The sequence below is a fragment of the Mustela lutreola genome, chromosome 6 (genome assembly GCF_030435805.1).
Source record: "Mustela lutreola isolate mMusLut2 chromosome 6, mMusLut2.pri, whole genome shotgun sequence".
In the NCBI taxonomy this organism is placed as follows: Eukaryota; Metazoa; Chordata; class Mammalia; order Carnivora; family Mustelidae; genus Mustela; species Mustela lutreola.
Genome location: NC_081295.1, coordinates 107597158 through 107624479, shown reverse-complemented (window position 1 = coordinate 107624479; position 27322 = coordinate 107597158). Strand labels below are relative to the sequence as shown.

Sequence of the window (27322 nt, the reverse complement as noted above, 5' to 3'; positions counted from 1 at the left end):
ATTAAAAGACAAGTAAATTGCTTTGTTTTAGGATTAAGTATTATGTGTGCACGTTTAGTGAACATGAGAACAGTGATCCTAGGGAATATGGACAATTCACAGGATGTAGGTCATGGCATTCTACCAGCAGAATAGATGGAATGAAACTAAATAAAATATTTAGAATAAATATTTAGAATAAAATGCCCACTCTGATAGGCAGTGAGCTCAAGTAGGTATAATTTTAGTATCCTTAAGAGCATAGAATATAATGTTTTTATTTTTGTCATCATTGCTGGGGTTGTTTTATCAGTATCTTAACATATTAATCATAGTTGTTTTAAATTTCTAGTCTGATAATTGCAAAATCTCTTGCATATCTGAGTCTGGTTTTGGTACTTTCTCTTCAAATTGTACTTTTCATCTTGTGGTATGCCTTTTAATTTTATAGTTATAGGCAGACACGATGTGCGGGATATAAGTAACTAATGTAAGTAGATCTTTGGTATAAGACTGTTTTTATCTGGCTAAGAGTCAAGCCATGTTTACTATTTGCTGTTGCTACAGATATCAGAGGCTATATTTTCTCTTGATATCCTAGTTTTGGTCTCCCTTGTAACCACTGAGTTTTCTTAGGACTTTCTCGGTAGACCTGAGATGTCCATCTCTTTCAGTTATAACCCTTTGTTATTATAAAGGCATCCTATTGATGCTGTTAAGGTGTGGAGGGAGGGGAAGCTTTCAACAGTTCCATGACTAGGTCTCAGTCTTTCAGTGACTGTGCCTTACCTCTGGGCTGTGACCTTCACATGTTCTGCTCAGTCGGCCTTGCCCTTAGATGTGACAAGAAAGCTGCATGGAGCTAGAATAGAGTATTTCCTTTCTCCCAGATTGATTAGGCTCTGGTAAGATCATTCTTCGCCAGGTCAGGACTTGTTAAGAACAACATAATGTTTTGGGAGTACTTCAAAGCAGCTCTTCTCTCCCTTTACTGGAAGTATAGAGGGACTTTTCTCCCATCTTTATTGGGAGAACCTAGCAGAATTCCTGGAGGTAAAACTAATGAAAGTATGGAGGATCCCCTATGACTGGACACCTCTGGAGTTCTTAGCTCTCAAGAATGTCCACACTGGACCCCCAGCATTCTGACAATTACATACTGGTACCGGCTCCAGCTGTGGTTTCTGCTCCTGAGTTTCTGCTCTGCTGAGCTGTGATTCTCTGTATCTGCCCCACTGTCCCACCCATCTGGCAGAGAGAAGTTTGCTCTGTGACCTCAGTTCTCTGACAGATCTAAGAGGAGTTCTTGATTGTTACTTTATACAACTTTTTGTGTTTCTGAAGAAGGGAGGCATGATTTACAAGCTTCTCACAAGCTGGACCAAAACTCAAATATCTTATGATTGTTTTTAAGAATGAAAGGACTTATTAATATATTTAATAAGGAAAATAGATGAATTTTCCTTCATTCATGAAATTCAATGTGTCTTTTAAGAAAACTGATTTCCTTATTCTAATTACATTTCCCAGGTAACAATCAAATGATTGTTCTATTTTCCAGAGTTGCTAGAGATTTTCATGGAATGCTTAAAAGATGTCAATTTAGCTGGCAATCAGATTCGCTACTAGCATAGAGAAAATAAATTATCTTGCACAAATATGTATTCCACTTGATTCAGTATCACATGCGATCTCTGTTAAAATGCATTACAATATATCAAATTACTGGGAATATCTGAGCATTGTATTTCTGATTATAATGATACAGCAAAACTTATAAGCCTTTTATTGAAATAACTTGTAGGAATTCTCTTTACATTAAGTCTGTTTATTTTAACCTAAACTTCTCTCTGATGTTCTTCTTCAAATAGATCTTCAGAAAGATGCCACATTCTATGTTCCTTCTATTTAAGCTATTTTGAAAACCCTCACTAATTACATAGTCATTAAAAATGTTAACTCAGTTGTATGTCTGTGAGATTAGAGAAAATTATATTACTACAATTATTATTTGTTTGATAATGAAGAATAATGTGTGAAGTGAATAGCCACTACTTGACAGGGGGATGGTAATCTATTTTTTTTCTTTATTTCAGAGAATTAATTTTTGGTAGATAACATTAAAGACTTGAACTCTCAGGTTTTTATAATGTTTAGAGCTGTGATAATCTCCGACAAACTGATCATTGGTGTAGATTGTTCTTTTTCGCAGATCCAATTGTAAAAATGAATCGAAACATTAAAGTACTTACATTATTCTAAAATTTAACTGCTCTGTAAAAGAATTTAAGTGACAGAGCATAATTTATTGGATGTCCTAGATTTGTTAAGAAAATTCAAGACAAATGATCTTCCTCACTTTTTAGTTTAATCAGCATTATTCATTTCTTCCTCAGTAAATGAATTTCTACCAAACAATATTGATCCATACATTAACTGATGACTGTCAATGGGTCATACTATTGCATTTTGCAAATGATAGTCAATAAAAGTGTTAATAGCATTCTTTAAATTAAAATGGATTTTTATGTTGTCTAGAAACTATATTTGTATGCATCAAAAATTGGGCGAAGGAAAAATCTATTTTCTGAATGAGAAAAAAATGCTCGAGCTCTACAGCAGTACAGTCTATTTGCAATATCTGATTTTTAAATGTCATCTTCAAAACAGACCTAAAAAACAAAACACAGTATAGCAAGACATATTGTTTGATTTGATGTTTATCCCTGGTTCTAGTGTTTATTTTTAATGATATAAAGTCACTGATACTGTTAATGAATATTTAAAAGTATTTACTGTGTTCAAGATCCCAAGATTCATCCTATTAAATAATTAAAATGTATATGTTTCCATATAGGAAGTAAGCAAATTGCAGTGCTTAAATTCATAATTCCTTTTTTTAAAAGAGGTGTTTTATTGCTTTGACATTTATTCATATTTGAGCTCAAGTTATTGATATATTTGATTAGTCAAAACACATCTGAAAAAATAAAAGCCCAACACATCCTTTGGACACTCACCATAGCAAAATACTTGAAAGGTATATATACACAAACCACACTATTCTTACATTCTAATTATGGAAAAGAGGACAGGTCCATTTGTAGACACTTGAATGCACAAACAAACAAAAACAATGCTCCTTTAAAGGAAATTTGATGCTTTGCCTTAACATATTATGAGCATATATTGTGTGCAGAGCACTATACGAGATCCTCAAATAAAAATTCATTAGTTTGAATTTCTTACCAAAAGAAAGTTTTTATCTGAGTGGAGACAGATGTGTAAGGGATAACACAGCAGTCATCAGTGGGTTCAAAATGCAGGAAACTGTATGCTGAAAGAAATGAGGACATTAACTAAGTTACAGTTTATATAGTACTAAGGTTAAAAATAAGACAACTGACAAACCCTGAGTAAAGGAGTCATTAGAAGAGCCTTCTTAAGGACAAAGATTATGACTTCCTCTGAAGATTAGAAAGGTTAAGTCTTAACCAAAAATGTTAAGTCTTCATCTGTACCTCATATTGGAAGCCTACACTGAGGGATTGCTCAGTATTGCTAATGAGAATGCTAAACATATAATAACCAGTTTTTAAAATCTGCTTATCGGGACTAGTTTCACTGTAAACTGAGATGTGTGCCCTAAGCATTCTAAGCAATACAGTAACTTAGTATTTTATAACCCAAGGTGTATAATGGTTTTGGAGGAGGGAAGGTGCAAATCTGAGTAAAAACATGTATTTTAACAATGCAAAGGGGCACCTGGGTGGCTCAGTGGGTTAAAGCCTCTGCCTTCAGCTCAGATCATGATCTCAGGGTCCTGGGATCTAGCCCCACATCAGGCTCTCTGCTCAGCATGGAGCCTGCTTCCCTTCTTCTCTCTCTGCCTGCCTCTCTGTCTACTTGTGATCTCTGTCTGTCAAATAAATAAATAAAATATTTTTAAAAAATGCAAAGAGGATACCCTCTGTATTAAATAAATATAGTTTGTTATGAGAAATGCAGTTTAAATATTTTCAGAAATATAATATTGAAAATAGCAACTTGGCCTACAATTTATGTAATAGACATGTAGCACCACTATTATGCACAATCTAAATCTCTCAGAATAGCCATTAATATTGATAAATGAAATACAGTAGAATTATGATTATCCTCTTGAGCTATTTAGAAAATATAGGTAATGGTTGTCCACCCCTTATCTTTATGTGTCTGTGTCTTATTTAAACATGGCTAGCAGAGTAATGTTTATATTTTCATAGAAACAGAATATATTTCTGCTACAGAAGAGAATAGGCTTGATATTTTAGACCCCAGTTCTATGGAAATTTCTTTGAGCCTCAGTTTCCAAATCTATAGCATGAGGCTGCAAAATCACCAAAGATAACATTGTTAGTCCATTGGAGAGTTGGCAACAGAATTTTATTTTTTTTTAGATGTATTTATTTATTTTAGAGAAGGAGAGGTTGAGAGAGCATAAAAGTGGGAGTAGCAGAGGGAGAAGGAGAGAGAATCTCAAGCTGACTTTGTGCTGAGTGTGGAGTCTGAGGTGGAGCTCAGTCACACTACCCTGCAATCACAACCTGAGCCAAAACCAAGAGTCAGACACTGTGCCATCCAGGTGCCCTGGGAACAGATTTTTTAATGCCCACACTTACAGACTGGTATTCTTTGCTCTACACCATACCTCTTATTTGCTTATTATTGAGATAAATACCTCCATGTTATATGGGGGTGTGGGTAGAAGATATTATTGAACTACTTTTCAAAATAAAAGTGTTGGCTGAATCCATTCCATAGCTTCCCCACTACCAACATCCCCCCACCAGAACTGTTATAATTGAAGAACAACATTATTATCCAAAGTCTGTAGTTCACATTAGGGTTAATTCTTGGTGTTGTACATTCTGTGGGTTTTGATAAATGAATAATGATATGTATCCACCATTATAGTACCATACGAAGTGTTTTCACTGCCCCCCAAATCCTGCGATTTACTTATTCATCCCTCTCACCCCTCTAATTCTCAGTGATCACTGATCTTTTTTATTGTCTCCTTGGCTTCTCTTTTTCCAGGATGTCATATAGTTAGAATTAGAATAATAAAATAGCCATTTTAGATTAGTTTTTTTCATTTCATAATATGCATTTACATTTTCTTCCATGCCTTTTAATACCTTAATAGCTCATTTCTTTTTAATTCTGAATAATATTCCATTAACTGGATGTACCATAATTTGTCTATTCTCCTGCAAAAGGACATCTTGGTTGCTTCCATGTTTTGGCAATTATAAATAAAGCTGACATATGCATCTGTGCGCAGGTTTTAGTGCATTCATAAGTTTTTTTATTCATTTTAGTAAACACTGGGGAATGGGCAATTGCTGAGTTGTATGAAAAAGTGTGGCTACTTATGTCAGAAACTGCCACTGTCTTCTAAAATGCTGTACCATTTCCAATTTTCATAAGCAACTAGGTAGCATTTTATAATTTGTTTTCATAGCGATTGCCAAAACTGTAATTCATCAACTGTTTGGTGTCTCTATATTTAATGTGTGAACAGACTCTCCCTCCACCCCTCCTTTCCCTGTCCCTCCTCTTGTCTCCACCCTGTTCTGTTCTCTCCTCTCCAATAAAAAGCTCTCTGAGAACAGTAACTATGCACATCTTATTGCCTCTTTTCTCCACATGGATACTGCATAGAGTCATTCTAAATAAATATTTATCAAATGAAGAAGAACACGGATAAGACTATAAATATTTTGGTGTTTAACATTGAATAAATTTGAAGTACAGATTAGATGCAGTGCCATCCACCATTAAAGATATAAATCTTTTAGATACTAATAAAATGATGTAAAATACCATTTGGGCCATAAGATACCATCAAAGTTAGTTATCATTGGTGAAGCAGTAACTAGTTGCCAGACTAAGTATTTTGGATGCATTGCCTCATTTAATGTCTAAAAAATGTTGTGACATAAGAATCATTGTTATCTCTATTTTATAGATATGGAAATAAAGAGGTTAAAACATTTATGTATAGCTAGTAGATCAGAAAAGGTTCTATTCTGCATTCCCCTCTAGTTCTAGCTGTTCTTACCATGAGCTGTTGCTCAAATTTCTCTTGGCAAACACAGCCATACTAAAAAGAATTTAACTCCTATAATTTCTTCAAAAGTTCTTTTATATTTTTACACCAAAATTTCTTATTTCACATGGTTTTTACATTATAACAAATGGGGCTGTGCATTTTACATCTGCCAGTTTAATCTATAAATAATTAAATGCAGGCTAGGCAGCAGCAGGAAATATGATAACACACATCTACTGCATTTGTGTGTGTGTGTGTGTGTGTGATAAACACCAATCTTCTGTTTCCCTGCTTTTTTCTGGTACGGCCACTGAAAACAGTAGGATTTTACAGCTTCCCATGTGGCCTAGAAGTCTTCTTTAATTCATAAAGCTAAACCAGGTTTAGCTTTTTTTTCCCCTTTAATTAAAAATAAATGAAACTAAGAAAAGAGTCAATCTATAGGGAAGAATAAGACCTGTTGCTTTCCCTCTCCACGCAGCTCAGGGACACAAATTCTCAGCACAGCGTATTTTTGCTTGCTGCATTTGATTTATTTTAGGTGTTGTTGGTATCCTTGTAACCATAGTGCTTGATTTTTTTTTTTTTTTGTCTTTGGTAACTGTTTGGTAACTGTTTTCATATCATTTGCACTTGCATTTTCCAAGTAAGGGACGATTGTATGCATCCTCAGAATGTGAAAACAAACTTCAAAGCATGCTAACTGTAAGCCTAACCCACTTCAATCTGAAGGGAGAGAGAACATGCATTGTCCCAGTGTGTTACAGAAAATAGATGGCCTTACTAGTGTCCAGAAGCCATCCTGTTTAATGCCTTAAAATGAAGATTGCACCTTTGTGTTTTAAAGGATATGCATGAAGAAAAGTATAAAATCACCAATATTGTGATAACTCGTGTCATGCTCACAACTGTCGCTATCCGGTTGGCATAGAATAGCAGCCCAAAGAGAGATGGACAAATGATATTTATTAACAAATGTGTTTTGATAAAGACATGTACAAGATGCTATAGATGTCAAAGGTAGAGAGTCCCACTTGATTAAATTGATTCAGAAAAGAGTTCCAACAGGAGAGCAAGCCTGAACAACAAGTGTGACAAGTATGATTTGGTGTAGATTGAAGTTGCCACACAGACGATAGGAACGGAAGGTTGCAAGTTTTTTACAAGGAGTGCAAGTGGGAGGATATGAAGTTGAAGTATTTTAAAAGACTATGTTATTACACATATTCTTTTAGCACTTAGTATTTGTATATTATTGGACTTAGATTAATAGAACTATTTGAAATGTGATTTAAGGAGTTGAACAGGAAGAGATAAAACATGAATAGAAACAACTATAACATAGATTAGAAAGAGATTAGTGGCATAGGTGTAAACAAATAAGAATTATATGGATTCAGAAGATGAAGACATTATTTCCATTGCAGGCATTAGGAAATGAACCATGAAATAAATGTCTTTCCTCATGAACAGGAGTGGAACATTCTGTGACTGGGGAAAGATGCCCTAAACAGTACATGTATTTAGGGTCAGAAACAAAGTTTTAACTTTCTGGTTGCCAGCTCTCAAATGACAACTAGGGAATCCTGGATGTTTACCTTAGTAAACCTATAGTTATCTATTAGTTTCATCAGTTCTTCCTGAAATAGTAAATTAGCCCAGCGTATTTGACTTCTGAGATGTCTTGATGGCCCTTTTCCTAATACTTGTACCTACAGGACTCTGAGTCAGGGATCAGATTCTAGGAATGGTGATTCATAGGCAGTGGTCTCAGAGTCCAAGAATTTGGAAACAACGAGGATGCTTTTGGCAGTTAGAATCTCAGAGATACAGCTGTATCAGTCACCATTTTCACTTGTAATGAATATGATAGTTATTAAATGATTCTGATACGAATAGATTCTCAATGTTGTTGTGTCGAACTCAACTAAATGCAATCACACATTATTTTTATTTAAATTAGTGGCATTTCCAACATGAACTGTACCACAGTCAAGCCTATAATTTAAAATTCAAACTACCTCTGCATTCAAAACTCAGTATCTATATGTATTGCTAAAACTCACTAGTACCTCTTTGATTAGAATCAAAATAATGACATGTAATTGAATTTATTCATTGTAGAAAGTTGATAAAACTCCATCCACTTAGAATTTGGAGGTACTCTATCCACCTATGCCTTCTATCAAAATATGTTTATTGCTATATAAATTATTTTATTCCTAAAAATTGAATTGGACTTCTAGTTTTCTCATTTTTAAAAATGTGAAAACATTATAAAAGTATTAAGAGCAAATTTATTACAAAGAGAATTTTAATCCAATCCATCTATACTCCCCCCCCCCACAATGTAATTTATGTTTTTTTATGTACAGGTACATTTACCAGTATAGAAAAAGGGGAAAAAAGTTTAAATATCTTTATTACAAATATATTAGAAACATGATTTAGGTATATTGGTCTGAGTAATTTTTACATATAATTCATATTCAAATATATAGCTTACTTATCAAATTGTACCTTTAATTTAGTAATTAAAATTTACAGATTCTCAAATTACAAATTACAAACCCATTAAAGGCCACAGGCATTTTTTGTCACCTGTGAACTTCAGTGGAAACTGAGTAATGTGAACATCTTGTCCCAAGACTCCAATTCAACATTTCTAATCAATTTGACTAAATCAGAGGTTTTGGGGTCTCTAACTTATGAGAACTACTACTCACATCTTTTAACCCAACATGAAATAGACTTACATAGATTAATACCACAAGCTCTACAAGAATTTCCTTTCCTAGCCTGTGATCTCTAACGCTAAGCTACACACTTAAGGACTGTTTTTTGCTCTTAAAAAGTTACAGTCTACTGGGAGTGAAGAATATGTCAAACAACAATATGGCAGATAATAGCCACAGTTAGGGTCTACACAATATTTCATGAAAGCATAGATGATGTATTTAAAGGAACATAGAATTTCCAAGAGAATGTTGAGTTGAGTCAAAAAATTTGGGTTATCTATTTTCCCTGGTTCTGGATGGGAATATGTGGCAGTGGAATTCAGGAAGGAAAAAAATATATGTGAACTAGTAATTATAGTATATAATTGAAAAAAGTTTAAAAAATGAAAAAAAGTGAAAAAATGAAAAAAGTGACATGAAATAAAAATATGTTTTTAGAAATGGCCAGTGGGTGTGTGTGCTGGGCTAAATCATTTTTATTTTTCCTAGGAAAGTAGTAATCCACTGTCAGTTTTTTAAGCTAAGCATATTCTAGTAAGACTTTAATTTTAAAAGATAACTCTCGGGACGCCTGGGTGGTAAAGTGTCTGCCTTTGGCTGAGTTCATGATCTCAGGGTTCTGGGAAGGAGCCCTGTGTGGGACTCCCAGCTCCGCGGGGAGTCTGCTTCTCTCTTCCTCTCTCCCTCTTCCCTTCCCTCCCCCTGCTCATGCTCTCTCTCTTTGAAATAGATAAATAAAATTTTTAAAAACAATAATAATAAATAAAAGATAACCCTGGCACATATTATGTAGTTAGTAAATATATTTTTGAGGGCTTGCCTCTAAAACAGTGTCCCTCAATCTCTTGCCCCATTATCCTCCTGAACATTTGTTTCTAGTATTAATCTTGGCTTTTCCCCTGAGCTGTGCTTTCTCCTTGTCTTTCTTAAATATTCTGATTACCAGATCAGAAAACATGTCTGATTCAGTAGAGTCCACAGGTCATTATTTCTCTTCCTTCATTAGTTCATAGAAATTGTCCCTGAAGATTGACTTGTATAGAAAAGCAGTGAACTTGTATTTTCAGAGAAAATTCCACTGATGCAAATACCTTGAAGATATGGTAGCCAAATTCAATGAGAGAAAATAGAGTTATCTTCCAGGCAAGAAGAGACTTCACTCCAAGAAAATAGAGGCCTCATTATCAGGCATTGCAGAAGTGCTTCTTATCTTACACCATAAATCTTAAATAGGTCTACTGTGTTTCTACTTAAATGAAAATTCCATATTAGTGTTCTTCAGATTTTATGAGGCCTCATGGAACTATGGACCCATAGCTTTCGTTCATTGTTTAGGATTCTGTTTTTAATCACAAACCTTATTTGAGAGAAAGAAAAGGAAATGATTTGAACAACTGGCCAACACATTCAAAAAGATTTTGAACAGTTTTCAGCCGCACACTGTAATTATTCCCAGACAGAAATCCTCATTATAATCTTCCTATAGAAATGAACATTTAAAATTTTCACAGAATGATATTGTGGATTAACTAGAATTTAATATAAAAAGGACCATATTCCAGAGTTCCAGGAAGGGTACTCAGAAGTCATTCTGGATGTATTAGCTTAAACTTGATAGAGAGAGGTGATAATGATGATGAGACACAGAGAGAGAAAGAAATAGAAAAATATGATGCACCAAGTTCAAGGAATAGATAGCCTATCCAGCCACATCTTTCACCCAAATGAAGGAAGAAGAGAAAGAAGTGCACAGTGAAGGAATGGGAATTACTATTGTTTTGTCAAGTCATCATGCAGGAAGAAAAGCATTCTAGCACTGTATGTTTCTTGAGAGCTTGCCACATAGGACCCTGGGATCATGACCTGAGTCAAAGGCAGAGGCTTTAACCCACTGAGCCACCCAGGCGCCCCTTGCCACATTTTCTATAGATGTTTGAGATACAGAATAAATGCAAGTATCCATTTATCATTAATGCCACACTTAGTCTAGGCAGAGGGATGATTCATGTCATCTTTAGAACTACCTATGTGCATCCATTATGATGAGCTCTGTACAGAGGACATGCGTAGATCAGACTTAATTTCTTCATGTCTAACTACTGACCCATCTTCCACAGAGCAGTTTAGATGATCATCACTGGAGGGACCCTATCACATTTAGAATACTACATGAGGAGATTTTACTTTTGGAAGTTGAATGCTTAGGTTACATCCTTCTTAGATCACAAAGTTCTCATGAGTCTGTAAAGTTTTGGTCGCATAAACCAACACTAGTCTTCAGGGTTTGGAAATCCAAAGGATATTTCACCAGACTACTATTCCAAAATTTTGATTTCTTATCTGATGAGAGTTTTTCAAGAAGGATGGACTTGTTGTTGTTGTTTTTAATTTTTTTTTATGTTCTTTTTTTTTTAATTTTTTATTTTTTATAAACATATATTTTTATCCCCAGGGGTACAGGTCTGTGAATCACCAGGTTTACACACTTCACAGCACTCACCAAATCACATACCCTCCCCAATGTCCATAATCCCACCCCCTTCTCCCAAACCCCCTCCCCCCGGCAACCCTCAGTTTGTTTTGTGAGATTAAGAGTCACTTATGGTTTGTCTCCCTCCCAATCCCATCTTCTTTCATTTATTCTTCTTCTACCCACTTAAGCCTCCATGTTGCATCACCACTTCCTCATATCAGGGAGATCATATGATAGTTGTCTTTCTCTGCTTGACTTATTTCGCTAAGCATGATACGCTCTAGTTCCATCCATGTTGTTGCAAATGGCAAGATTTCATTTCTTTTGATGGCTGCATAGTATTCCATTGTGTATATATACCACATCTTCTTGATCCATTCATCTGTTGATGGACATCTAGGTTCTTTCCATAGTTTGGCTATTGTGGACATTGCTGCTATAAACATAAGGGTGCACGAGCCCCTTTGGATCACTACATTTGTATCTTTAGGGTAAATACCCAATAGTGCAATTGCTGGGTCATAGGGCAGTTCTATTTTCAACATTTTGAGGAACCTCCATGCTGTTTTCCAGAGTGGCTGCACCAGCTTGCATTCCCACCAACAGTGTAGGAGGGTTCCCCTTTCTCCGCATCTTCGCCAGCATCTGTCATTTCCTGACTTGTTGATTTTAGCCATTCTGACTGGTGTGAGGTGATATCTCATTGTGGTTTTGATTTGTATTTCCCTGATGCCAAGTGATATGGAGCACTTTTTCATGTGTCTGTTCGCCATCTGGATGTCTTCTTTGCAGAAATGTCTGTTCATGTCCTCTGCCCATTTCTTGATTGGATTATTTGTTCTTTGGGTGTTGAGTTTACTAAATTCTTTATAGATTCTGGACACTAGTCCTTTATCTGATATGTCGTTTGCAAATATCTTCTCCCAGTCTGTCAGTTGTCTTTTGATTTTGTTAACTGTTTCCTTTGCTGTGCAAAAGCTTTTGATCTTGATGAAATCCCAGTAGTTCATTTTTGCCCTTGCTTCCCTTGCCTTTTGCGTTGTTCCTAGGAAGATGTTGCTGCAGCAGAGGTCGAAGAGGTTGCTGCCCGTGTTCTCCTCAAGGATTTTGATGGATTCCTTTCGTACATTGAGGTCCTTCATCCATTTTGAGTCTATTTTCGTGTGTGGTGTAAGGAAATGGTCCAATTTCATTTTTCTGCATGTGGCTGTCCAATTTTCCCAGCACCATTTATTGAAAAGGCTGTCTTTTTTCCATTGGACATTCTTTCCTGCTTTGTCGAAGATTAGTTGACTGTAGAGTTGAGGGTCTATTTCTGGGCTCTCTATTCTGTTCCATTGATCTATGTGTCTGTTTTTGTGCCAGTACCATGCTGTCTTGATGATGACAGCTTTGTAATAGAGCTTGAAGTCTGGAATTGTGATGCCACCAACGTTGGCTTTCTTTTTCAATATCCCTTTGGCTATTCGAGGTCTTTTCTGGTTCCATATAAATTTTAGCATTATTTGTTCCATTTCTTTGAAAAAGATGGATGGTACTTTGATAGGAATTGCATTAAATGTGTAGATTGCTTTAGGTAGCATAGACATTTTCACAATATTTATTCTTCCCATCCAGGAGCATGGAACATTTTTCCATTTCTTTGTGTCTTCCTCAATTTCTTTCATGAGTACTTTATAGTTTTCTGAGTATAGATTCTGTGTCTCTTTGGTTAGGCTTATTCCTAGGTATCTTATGGTTTGCAGCTGACTTATCCACAGAGACCTGGCAGGCCAGAAAGAGCTGGCATGATATTTTCAGAGCACTAAACGAGAAAAACATGCAGCCAAGAATACTATATCCAGCTAGGCTATCATTGAAAATAGAAGGAGAGATTAAAAGCTTCCAGGACAAACAACAACTGAAAGAATTTGCAAATACCAAACCAGCTCTACAGGAAATATTGAAAGGGGTCCTCTAAGCAAAGAGAGAGCCTACAAGTGGTAGATCAGAAAGGAACAGAGACCATATACAGTAACAGTCACCTTACAGGCAATACAATGGCACTAAATTCATATCTCTCAATAGTTACCCTGAATGTGAATGGGCTAAATGCCCCTGTAAAAAGACACAGGGTATCAGAATGGATAAAAAAACAAAACCCATCTATATGTTGCCTCCAAGAAACACATTTTAAGCCCGAAGACACCTCCAGATTTAAAGTGAGGGGGTGGAAAAGAATTTACCATGCTAATGGACATCAGAAGAAAGCAGGAGTGGCAATCCTTATATCAGATCAATTAGATTTTAAGCCAAAGACTATAATAAGAGATGAGGAAGGACACTATATCATACTCAAAGGGTCTGTCCAACAAGAAGATTTAACAATTTTAAATATCTATGCCCCCAACGTGGGAGCAGCCAACTATATAAACCAATTAATAACAAAATCAAAGAAACACATCAACAATAATACAATAATAGTAGGGGACTTTAACACTCCCCTCACTGAAATGGACAGGTATCCAAGCAAAAGATCAGCAAGGAAATAAAGGCCTTAAACGACACACTGGACCAGATGGACATCACAGATATATTCAGAATATTTCATCCCCAAGCAACAGAATACACATTCTTCTCTAGTGCACATGGAACATTCTCCAGAATAGATCACATCCTCGGTCCTAAATCAGGACTCAACCGGTATCAAAAGATTGGGATCATTCCCTGCATATTTTCAGACCACAATGCTCTAAAGCTAGAACTCAACCACAAAAGGAAGTTTGGAAAGAACCCAAATACATGGAGACTAAACAGTATCCTTCTAAAGAATGAATGGGTCAACCGGGAAATTAAAGAAGAATTGAAAAAAATCATGGAAACAAATGATAATGAAAATACAACGGTTCAAAATCTGTGGGACACAACAAAGGCAGTCCTGAGAGAAAAATATATAGCGGTACAAGCCTTTCTCAAGAAACAAGAAAGGTCTCAGGTACACAACCTAACCCTACACCTAAAGGAGCTGGAGAAAGAACAAGAAAGAAACCCTAAGCCCAGCAGGAGAAGAGAAATCATAAAGATCAGAGCAGAAATCAATGAAATAGAAACCAAAAAAACAATAGAACAAATCAACGAAACTAGGAGCTGGTTCTTTGAAAGAATTAATAAAATTGATAAACCCCTGGCCCAACTTATCAAAAAGAAAAGAGAAAGGACCCAAATAAATAAAATCATGAATGAAAGAGGAGAGATCACAACTAACACCAAAGAAATACAAACTATTATAAGAACATACTATGAGCAACTCTACGGCAATAAATTTGACAATCTGGAAGAAATGGATGCATTCCTAGAAACATATAAACTACCACAACTGAACCAGGAAGAAATAGAAAGCCTGAACAGACCCATAACCAGTAAGGAGATTGAAACAGTCATTAAAAATCTCCAAACAAACAAAAGCCCAGGGCCAGACGGCTTCCCGGGGGAATTCTACCAAACATTTAAAGAAGAACTAATTCCTATTCTCCTGAAACTGTTCCAAAAAATAGAAATGGAAGGAAAACTTCCAAACTCATTTTATGAGGCCAGCATCACCTTGATCCCAAAACCAGACAAGGATCCCACCAAAAAAGAGAGCTACAGACCGATATCCTTGATGAACACAGATGCGAAAATACTCAACAAAATACTAGCCAATAGGATTCAACAGTACATTAAAAAGATTATTCACCACGACCAAGTGGGATTTATTCCAGGGCTGCAAGGTTGGTTCAACATCCGCAAATCAGTCAATGTGATACAACACATCAATAAAAGAAAGAACAAGAACCATATGATACTCTCAATAGATGCTGAAAAAGCATTTGACAAAGTACAACATCCCTTCCTGATCAAAACTCTTCAAAGTGTAGGGATAGAGGGCACATACCTCAATATCATCAAAGCCATCTATGAAAAACCCACCGCAAATATCATTCTCAATGGAGAAAAACTGAAAGCTTTTCCGCTAAGGTCAGGAATATGGCAGGGATGTCCATTATCACCACTGCTATTCAACATCGTACTAGAGGTCCTAGCCTCAGCAATCAGACAACAAAAGGAAATTAAAGGCATCCAAATCGGCAAAGAAGAAGTCAAATTATCACTCTTCGCAGATGATATGATACTATATGTGGAAAACCCAAAAGACTCCACTCCAAAACTGCTAGAACTTATACAGGAATTCAGTAAAGTGTCAGGATATAAAATCAATGCACAGAAATCAGTTGCATTTCTCTACACCAACAGCAAGACAGAAGAAAGAGATATTAAGGAGTCAATCCCATTTACAATTGCATTTAATTTTTAATTGCAGTAAAAATATACATAACATGCAATTTGCCATCTTTATCATTTTAAGTGTACAGACATGTTAAGTACATTCACATTGTTGTGCAACCAGTCTCCAGAACTCTTTTCATCTTGCAAAACTAAAACTCTATACCTATTAAACCACAGCTTCACATTCTCCCCTTCTCCCAGCCTCTAACAACCACCATCCACATTACTTTCTGTTCTGAATTTGACTACTCCAGGTACGTCATGTAAGTGGCATCATACAATATTTATATTTTTGTGGTTTATTTTACTCAGCATAAAGTCTTTGATGGAGTTTCAAGTTCATAGGAAAAGGAAAATGGGGAAGTATCTAGATAAAATGCATTTTCAAAGGCATATTATTTTTTATTTTTTATTTTTTTCCAACAAGTGTTTACTGACCACAAACCATGTAACTATGTCCCAGACATCATACTAGCCCTAGATGTTCAGGGAAGAGTGGTCAAAGACATTTTTACTATGCTGGTAAAAACATATAAGTCAAGTTGGTATACAGTCATATAATAAACAATTCTAATTATTGGTATGGACACTACAAATTAATATTATATAAGACATTCTAGAAAAACTAGAAATAAAATAGTTATCTAATCCAATTGAATAGCATAAAAGTATCTCAATATCACATATTTTATGTCAAAGTAATTTTAACATTTTATCTCTGATCATTAATATAGATTATTTTATTATTTTGTGGGTGAATTATTCTATTTTGAAGTTTATTCTCACCTTCAGGTTGACACCTTCTTTACATTTCATCTCTCAGTCCAGTTAGATAACCATGTACAGAGATTTGCCAAGTATCCTTTACAGGAGAGCAACACCGAATCCACAACTTGGAACTTTTTGTTTCCCTTTATCTATTCCACAAGTTATGAGAGAAATATACTAACTAGACATAATTATTGGTTACTGGTTTTGTAGCCTGGACATTGATTTGTAACATAAGACCTGAGAATTTTATGTAGTAGAATTTATATAATAAAAATTTTATAGAATTGAAAATGATGTAAATAATCCAAAAGTTTGCTAGAAAGGAGAAATTCTTTGAAAAGAACTTCAGTTTACTGAAACTTTCCAAATGAAACATGACAGTTCTAATTAGCATAAATCAAAAGTGTCACTTTATATGAAACCAGGAAGGTTTATTGCTTCTTAGAACTGTAATTGATGAGGTAAGCCTATACCACATAAGAAATGTATATAACAATGTATATATGTTTCCTTTATAATTCTATAAGGAACACCATGACATGAATATAGCGTAACAGTCATCTGAAATGTTTCTTCCAATTATCAAAAAGTTATTTCAATTTAAGAAGGTAAATACAATCCTGAGCAAATTCTCAAAGAGCCTCAAGCTACAAGTAGAAAAATCCACTATTATATAGTCTGATAAAATTAGTATTTATAAGCCAGCCAACATCATGGGTATGTGACTTGGGAGTTGCACAAGACCCTGTCATTAGAAGATACCCACCCATATACACACGTACATACTCTAATGACCTACTGCTGTTGACTTAATAATTAACCATTTTCAATAAGAGGCTCTATATTTTCATTTGCACTGGTCTCCACAAATTATGTAGACAGTGTGCTATTTAAACAATGAAATATATTAATAATGTGTATTTTGATAGTGGGAAAAATTCAAGTTGTCAATTATTTTAGGAAACTTTAAAGAGTAAATTTGGCCTTCTAGTTCTAAGGAAAGTAGATCAAACCACAGAATTAGACTGATGTGATGAAACTGATTATTACCACTGAGATTTTTTTTTCTATGCTGCATTACATACTGATCACTTCAAATAGAATATAAGGATGAAGTCCATTATATCTTCAAATGTTACTGTCTATAGAAAGATAAATAATAATCCATTGGGTTATAAGTTCATTTCAAGAATAAACATTGTTTTGCCTAGATCCTAACACATTGTTAACAATCATTAAATTTAATTGATAGTGATGTTTACTAGGCTAGTAAAGCAGAAGAATGTTTTAATTTTATTATCTAAAACAATCAACCATACAGTTTATTGTTTATTATCAATTAAACTGTATTGTTTATTACAGTTTATTATCTAAAACAATCAACTATACAGAACTGTTCATAGCAAATGTTGAAGATGTAAGTAAAGGCAAAAAACATAGCATAGTGATTATTGAATATGGACTTTGGAGCCTCAGTGCCTACATATGAATCTAGCCTCTGCCAATTTTTGGCATTACAACTGGAGAATTACAGAGAATGACTTAGAGATAATACTAGTTTCCTTTGAATCATAATTTCCTACTTAATTGAAATGATTTCAGGGTAATTCTGCCTCAGGATATACTCATATCTGCAATTTCCTACTCTATATCCATGTCTGGATCAAGGTTAAAGTACATTTTAAAAAATCTTGATCTGCCTCTGGTTCCTAACTGGTCTTCATCAGTGTTCTTCAAATTAATAAGTGGCACCACTATTCACCCCAAAGATAGAAACAAAAACTTAACAGTCATTGATTATATTTTTCCCCACTCCAAACATTTAGTCTATCAGCATATATCATAGGCTCTGCTTTCCAAACATATCCTGAAAATAACCTGTAGTTACAATATCTGCCATTTGTACTCTAGGCCAATATATATTATTTCTTGCCTAGACTGCTGCTGGTTTCCAACTGATACTGCAGCTTCCATTCTTCCCTCTTCTCCAAACTCCCTTAAGAGTCTACTATTTATATAACATTAACTTAATCCTTTCATAATATAAGTCAAACCATATCGTTTTTTACTCTAAATATCAAATATTCAATGGCTTCCCATCGCTCAAAGAATTAATTCCAAATCCAACAACAAACAAATTAACTTACATGATCTCATTCCTGCCTATGCCTGTGACCTCACTTCTATTCACTGATGGCCTTCTATTAATATCTTTATTCACACTGCCTACCTTGCTGTTTTTCAAACATATGAGGCATGTTCTTGTCTCAGTGCCTTGTACCACTGTTCTTTGTGCATTGCATGCTCTTTCCTCAGATATTCCCATTAATTCACACCCCTAATCAGAGAAGACTTCCCTGGCCACACCCTCTAAAAGAGTCTCCTCTATTTTACCTTATTATTTATCTCACAAAATTTTGTCTTTAAGCCACTTATTACTAATTGGTATTAATTAATTAATGCTGATTCTTTTACTTAAAATACAAGCTATATAATAGGAGAAACTTTGCTTATTTTGCTGATTATTTTGTTCCCAGCAATTGCATCACAGACACCTAGTAACTGATCAATAAATATTTTTCAAGTAAAGACATGGGAGCCTACACAGTGTCCATGGAAAATGGATGGCCTATTCTCATAAAGATCTGATTTAAAAGATCTTATTTACATTTTTTCCTCAAATATAGATTGAGAAAAAAAATGTGTTTTTAAAGTCATGAAGTTTTGTAAAAGTGACTATCTTCATCTTAGCACATATTACATTTCAATAAACATCAGTGGGCAAGTCATTATGTATCATAGTAGGTATTCAATACATATTGACAGGTGAATAGTGAGTGAATGAGAGATGTATTGGCGAAATAAGTCAATTAGGGTAACTGTGAAGTTAGGAAAGAGATATACAAAATTCAGGTTTATTGAAATAAAATTAAATATTTGGAATATGTATATCCTTCACTGTGATCAAGTAGTATTGGAAAAAGAAAAGAAATATTTAACTATTTATGAGGTATTTTGCTTGGTTTAATTTTCTTATAACAAACAAAAAATATTATCAGAATTACCATGTGAAGGAAAAATTGATATACTTAGGGAAATGCTGGTTGGTAAACAATAACCTCTAACATTATTCTAGATAAAATTTCTTTTCCATTCATATGAAGTCCAAGTGAATGTTTCTGATTTCAGATATTTCCTTGAGCGAGAACTCTGGATCTGGGCTATTTCCTGTTTGTGGTTTCTCTATCATTATCATGTGTTTTCAGAAGTCACCACATAGAAGAAGCTGGAGGTTCATACATAACAGACATTTGTGGATTTTTTAAAAAACATATAATGTATAATGTATTATTTGCTTCAGGGATACAGATCTATGAATCATCAGTCTTACATAATTTACAGCACTCACCATAGCACATACCCTTGCCAATGTCAATAACACAGCCACCTTATTGCTAACCCCCATGCCCCAGCAACACTCAGTTTCTTTCCTGAGAGTCTCTTATGGTTTGTCTCCAGCCCCAGTCCCATCTTGTTTCATTATTTTCTCTCCTAAGCCCCCACAACACCCACCCTGTCTCTCAAATTCCTCATATCAGAGAGATCATACTATAATTTCTTTCTCTGATTGACTTGCTTCACTCAGCATAATACCCTCTAGTTCCATACACATCATTGCAAAAGGCAAGATTTTCTTTTTTGATGGTTGCACAGTATTTCACTGTGTGCGTGTGTGTGTGTGTGTGTGTGTGTAGGCTCATGGGTAGCCTATGTAGGAGAGCCTATATATAAGGCTCGAGGTCATAGCTTAGCTCTATTTTCGACTTTTTGAGCAACCTCCATGCTGTTTTCCAGAGTGGCTGCACCAGCTTGCATTCCCACAATGTACGAGTGTTCCCCTTTCTCTGCATTCTCACCAACACCTGTTGTTTCCTGACTGGTTAATTTTAGCCATTCTGACTGGTGTGAGGTTATTCTACTATTGTATGTTACAGACCTCTTGTCCTGAGCTGCTTTAAAGATTTTCTCTTTGTCAGTAAGACTTGTAAGTTTTACTATTAGATGTACCTATTTTTATTGGTTTTGAGGGAGGTTCTCTGTGCCTCCTGGATTTTGATGCTTTTTCCCTTCATCAAATTAGGGAAATTCTTTGCTATAATAAGCTGCAATATACCTTTGCCCCCTCTCTCTTTCTTCTTCTTCTTCTGGAATACCAATTATTCTAATATTGTTTTGTCTTATGGTGTCACTTACCTCTTGGATTCACCCTTCATGATTCAGTAGTTGTATATCTCTCTTTTTCTTTGCTTCTTTATTGTCCATCATTTGGTCATCTGTATTGCTAATTCTCTCTTTTGCCTCATTTATCCTAGCAGTAAGAGCCTCCATTTTTTATTGCACCTCATTAGCAACTTTTTTTTTATTTCAGCTAGGTTAGATTTTAGTTCTTTTATTTGTCCAGAAAAGGATTCTCCAGTGTCTTCCATGCTTTCTTCATGCTAAGTGAGCACCTTGATAATTGTCATTCTGAACTCTAGTTCTGACATCTTACTAATGCCCATATTGATTAGATCCCTAGCCACCAGTACTGCCTCTTATTCTTTATATTTTGAGTTTAGTTTTTCCACCTCGTCATTTTATCCAGATAAAAATAGATGAATGAGAGAACAAAGTACTAAAAGAGTAGCAATGACCCCAGGAAAATATACACTAACCAAATCAAAAGAGACCTGAATTGGGGGGGAGAAGAAAAGGGAAAAAAAGAAAAAAAAGGGGAAAAAAGGGAAAAAAGAAAATATATATATATTTTTCTTTTTTTCCCTATATATATATATATATATGTATATATGCATATATTCATATACATATACATATGTATACATATGTATTCATATACATACACACACACACACTGGTGAATAGAACAGAGCGACACACTTGATTTGGTTTATTAGAAGAAACTGCCTCCCAAAATTTTAAAGAAAGAAAAACTTTATATATGAAAAACTTTATATATATAAAGTTTTTCTTATCCATATATATACATGTATATATATATACATATCCATATATATCCATATATATACATGTATATATATGGATAAGCATTATGAAGGGATGGAATATGACTGTAAAGATGAAAATTTATAAAGATTCTTAAAAAGGAACTGATAAGAGGTTGTTTGGAAAATAAAAAGAGGAAAGGATGTGATCAGGCTGAAGACTAGAACAAAGCCATGTCCTAGATTTAGGGTATATTTTGATCTATTTGAAGTAACTGTAGCCCAAAACTTTAAATAAAGAAAAACCTATATGTACACAAAATATAAGGTTAAATACAATGAAGGGATAGAATATAACTATAACAATGAAAATTTAAAAAGATTTTAAAAAGGTACTGATAAGATAAAATAGTTTAAAAACGTTATAATAAGAAAGAGGAAAATTTTTAAAAATAGAATAAGAAAAAAAATAAAATGTAAAAAATTTAACTTTGAAAAACTAAAGAATTAGGGTGTGGAGAGCCATAAATTCTATGTGCTGTATTCCTGTAGCTCTAAAGTTTTGCAGTTTTCATTAATTGGTGAACTTGGTCTTGGCTGGATGTTCTTGTTGATCTTCTTCAGTAGGGCCTGTTTCATGATTTTCAAGTGTTTTTTCCTGTGCCAGAATTGCACTGCCTTTGCCAGGGGCCAGATTAAGTAGTCTGCTTGGTTTCGCTCTCAGTAGCTCTTGTTCCCTGAACACTTTCTGTACAGCTTTGGAGGAGGAGAATGAATATGGTGGCCTCCCAATCTCCTGCCCCAGAGGATAAGAAAGCTCAGGGCCCCACTCCTCAGTGTGCCCTCAGAGAAAAGAAATCAATCCCTCCCATCTATCTGTCTCTGGCTGAACTCTGTGCTCACCTGGCCTGTGATTGAGCATTTCTGCCTCTTGCACACAGCCCCATTTGGTTTCCAAACCCAGCAGATTCCTACAGTGCACTCTCATGACACTCCTCCCAGAGGAGGAAGGAGGGGGTCTCCTGATCTGCCACTTGTGGGGTCCCTGATCAAAGAGGATTCTCCCAACTGTGCCTTGCATCATAGTTTAAGGTAACTTGACCTGAAAGCTCACTCCTCAGCTCCACCTCTGCAGCCGGCTTCCTGCCTCCTATACTTGGGAGCTCTGCCACACTCAAACACCCCTGGTCTTTTTGTAAGCCCATGACTCCTGAGACCACACTGTCTCAGCAAGGGCTCCACACCCTGCTTAGCCTTTGGAGCAACATCCCTCAGTGGAGCAGACTTCTAAAAGTTCCAGTTTTGTGCTCCACTGCTCTACTATTCCATTTCATTCCATACCATTCCATTGAGCTTACTGGGAGCTGGCCATACCCCCCCACTCTCCCCACAGTCTCTCTTCTCATATATCACCTTGGATTCACTTCTTTGCAGGTCCTACCTTCCAGAAAGTGATCTCTTTTCTGTTCATAGAATTGCTGCTCTTCTTCTCTTTGATCTCCTGTTGAGTTTGTAGTTGTTCAGAATGGTTTGATATCTAGCTGAACTCCCGGGACCCAATGATATTTAGGTCTCCTCCTTCTCTGCCATCTTGCTCCTCCCCTTGACTCCTGTGGATTAATCTGAAATTGGCACACTTTGTGACCATTCTCATCTCATTGGTTAGAAGTAAATCACATAGTCACACATAGAGTGGCTAAGGAACGTAGTCCAAGAGGAAGAAGAGGAAGAGGAAGAAGAAATAGGTTTAGTGAACATGTAATAAGCTTTACCATGCAGTTTGGGATTTAACTAAGGAAAATGTGGAAGTTTCTCTAGGATAAATTGACAATATTAGAGAATGTATTAGAATCATAGAGACAAATGTTAGCAGTGCCAATGTAAAGTTGTCTAAAAATAGTTTAGTCAATGCATATCAAGTATTCCAGATCACTCTTATGGAGTTTCTTCACTTTACATCATTAAGCATTTAAATCACTATTTTACATGTCCTGATCTACTGCACATTAAGGAAATCTGTGATTCTTGTGTAGCTCTGCTGACAAGAAAAAAACTTGCTGATCGTGAGGCATTTGAGGATCCTTAACCCTGTGGTGGTGATTTCTCAAAGTAGTTAATAATGGCTTCTAGTAGGAAAATGTTGACCATGAAAATATTTGTGAGATGTATAACAGCTATGTTTTCACCATAAACTCTACATTGGTGTTCTGATAACTATTCTAGTTTTGTGTGCATTTTCACCAACCTGTGAATTCTTTCCAAGGCTTGCTGCTTACCCTTGTATCGAGAAAAGGACAAATCTCTTTGTCCTTAATATGTGACATAATAAAATATATCTTTTCTTGCTGTTTCTTTTATTGCATTTGCTTTACTTTTTACTCATTTCTATATGTTAAGTTTTTAAAGTGGTTATATAACATCAAAAATCCTCTGACCTTACAAATAATTTCAGGTGTGAGTTAAAAGTGAATATATAATTTATAACTAAATATCCAAAGCAAAATTTACATTTTGTGCAAATTAGATACAATCTTAGACAAATACTAACACAGTGAAGTAAGACGCTATGTCCTTAGTGTTAGGAAACAGGCATGCATAATCATTTTTAAATAATACCTGAATTGTATTTTCTTTAAGTTCAAAATCTACAAATAGTATAACTAAGTTTTAATTCTACATTTAAAGGAGACTCCCCGATACATTTGCACTTACTTATGTATGTATCAGAATTCCCTAGGAGCTAAAAACAATTTCTTCATGTAGACATTATCTTATAAGTATAGGGCAGAAATAGGCTATCCACATAAAACAAATCATACAAGGATCATTGCTCTGTAAGCCAATACAAATTAAAATGATTCAAACATCACAAGAAAATGTTTTCAAATTATATGTTGCATACACTGCATCTTATATTAGCTTCCAACTAAATATGACAATTACAGCAGAAAAGTTTATGATTTGTGATGAAGCTTTTAGATCCATATTGACTACCGTACATACAAATTTTTCATTGGAAAAAAAAAATCCTAGAAGGAAATATGAAGTAGTATATTGGTTTAAAATGTAAAGAATTAAGAATAAATTTATACATTCCATTGAGCATATCTGATTTGAATGATTAAATTAATTTTTAAATACAGATAAAATTTACTGTAGAGATGTTATTTTCAAGCAAAATGATATGAGCTATCTAATATAACTATGAAAATACTTTAAAACTGGGGTGCCTGTGTAGTTCAGTCAGTTAAGCATCTGCATTTGGCTCAGGTCATGATCCCAGGGTCCTGGGATCAAGCCCCTCATCAAGCCCCATATTGAGCCCCAGATCTGTCTCTCTGCTCAGCAAGGATCCTGCTTTTCTCCTTCTCCCTCTGCCACTCCCTCACTTGTGCTCTCTGTCAATCTCTCTCTCTTTCTGTCAAATAAATAAAATCTTCAAAAAAGAAATACCTCAAAACTATATTTAAAAGTTCTCTCTCAGGGACCAAAAAACTGTGAGTTTAATTTTGGTAATTATCATTTGCAGAACTGCTCCACTGGGCTCTTTTGTGGTGATGGAATAGGGAGCATTACCTGTGTACCTCCCATCTCTCAAAGAACCGATGTCATTTCTACACAAACATATACAGTACCTGCTTCTGACACTTCAGCCAGTGGCTTTCCATCAGCAAGGGCTAAAGGACTAGGGACCATAATGGCTACTGACCCAGTTGACCCAGGTAAGCAGATGAAAGTAAAATATGGAGAAGTTTGAATTTGATATAGTTGTGTATAGAAACATATTTTCTGACTCTTTCAAATCATTCTTTTTCTGTGATACATGACTTTTCAGAGGTATAAAATTGTTTTAGGATTCTTGTTGGTTATGTTTCATATTTTCAGTTTTGGTTTAATAATATTGATGTTCCTTACTAATAAATGCTCTCCCTGAAACAGTGCAAGTGTTCATTAATATCTTTATGTGAATCTTGGTAGATAACTGACCCTTAGCCCCAGCTTATTTTAACTATCAGTAAAATTTATTTTTAAAGACTTTGACTACTTACTTTATTGTATCTTTTTAACATTGTGTAAATTATTATATGTAAATTCATATCCCTATCAATTTATTAGAAAAAATTTTTAAATCTAGGTTTCTTTCCTATTTTGAAGTATTTTGACATGTTGAATATGTTTCAATATGTCTTATTTAATTTACTAAATCAAATGATGACATATTGCAAATAGTACACTGCATGCTAAATTCCTAATTTACTCTTTATATAGTCAGTGTCACTAAGGAAAATAAGAATGAGAATTATAGCCATTAAAATATTAAAATGTTAAAAATATTTGTGAGGGCCATTGGATATCATAAGCAGAAAGGTAGTCTGCCCTACTCTTTGTCTTCATAATTTCTGTGCTTTTAAAGACAAGTTTATATATACTATTATCAAATATAAAAAATATTGTCACTATTTAGAAAGTAAAATAATACTTCTAATATTTCTAAACCAATATGTTATGTATTCATTGATTCTATCAATGGCAGAGTTACAAATTTTCGTGCTTTATTATTCAAAGGAGTCATTTGGTTTGGAATACATTAGTTCTTTTTATCTCCCTGTGAATGTTCCCTCCTTGTATGTGTAAGTATAAAATATAAATATATAAATATAAAATAAAGGGTATATATATTGATTTTCTTTATAATTGGAGTATAGTTAATATACAAATTATATTATTTTCAGATGCATATCATTGTGATTTGATATTTTTATACATTATGAAGCAATCCCATGACAAATCTAGTTATCATCTGTCATCATACGAAGTTGCTATAATATTATTGACTACATTGCCTATATTACATATTATATCCCCATGACTCCTTTATTTTATAACTGGAAGTTTGTACTTCTTAATCCCCTTTATCAATTTTGCCCTCTGCACTCAGCCCTTCTTCCTCTGGTAACCAAGTTTATTCCCTGTATCTATGAGTATGTTTCTGTTTTGTATGTTCATTTGTTTTTGGATTCCATATGTAAATAAAATCATACATTTGTATGATTTGTACACCATACACTTGTATGATGTAAATAAAATCATACATTTGTCTTTGTCTGACTTATTTCACTGAATATAATACCCTCTAGGTTCATCTATGTTTTCACAAATTGCAAGATTTCATTCTTTTTATTGCTGAGTAATATACCTTTGTATATTATATCACATCTTCTTTATCCATTCATCTATCAATGGACATTTAGATTGCATCCATAATTTGGCTATTGCATATAATGCTTCAGTGTAATAGAAGTGTATATATCTCTTTGAACTGGTATTTTCACCTTTTCCTGATAAATATCTGGAAGTGAAATTGCTGGACTGTGTGATATTTTATTTTTAATTTTTAAAAAGAAATTCTATATTGTTTTCCATAATGTCTGTACCAATTTACATTCTTACCAACAGTGTACAAAATTTTCTTTTTATACACACCTTCACTGACACTTGTTATTTGTTGCCTTTTTGATAACAATCTGACAGATGTAAGTGATATCTCATTATAGTTTTGATTTGCATTTCTGTGGTGATTAGTGATATTAAGTATTTTTTCATGTATCTTTTGGCCATCTGTATGTTTTGTTTGGAAAATGTCAGTTCAAGTCCTCTGTCCATTTTTTTTTTTTTAAGTAAGCCAGATCAGGGCTTGAGCTCACAACCCTGAGATTAAGATCTGAGCTGGGATCAAGAGTCAGATGCCTAACCAACTGATACACCCAGGCACACTACCCTATGCCTATCTTTAATCAGTTTGCTCTATTGATAGTAAGTTCTGGAAAATCTCCATGTATCACATGTGTGATTTGCAAATATATTCTCCCATTCAGTAGGTTGCCTTTTTTGTTTTGCTGATGGTTTCCTGCATTGTGCAAAAGCTTGTTATAGTGTGATGCAGAACGATGTGTTC

At 34.7% G+C, this 27322-nt stretch overlaps 1 protein-coding gene across 1 annotated transcript in view; it reads left to right on the top strand.

The window, feature by feature from the left end:
• Positions 1-27322, top strand: part of EYS (eyes shut homolog) — a 1683276-nt gene that overhangs the window by 849588 nt on the left and 806366 nt on the right. Inside the window, 1 exon segment of the mRNA XM_059179314.1 lies at positions 24896-25088. Coding sequence (XP_059035297.1) covers positions 24896-25088 — 193 coding nt within the window.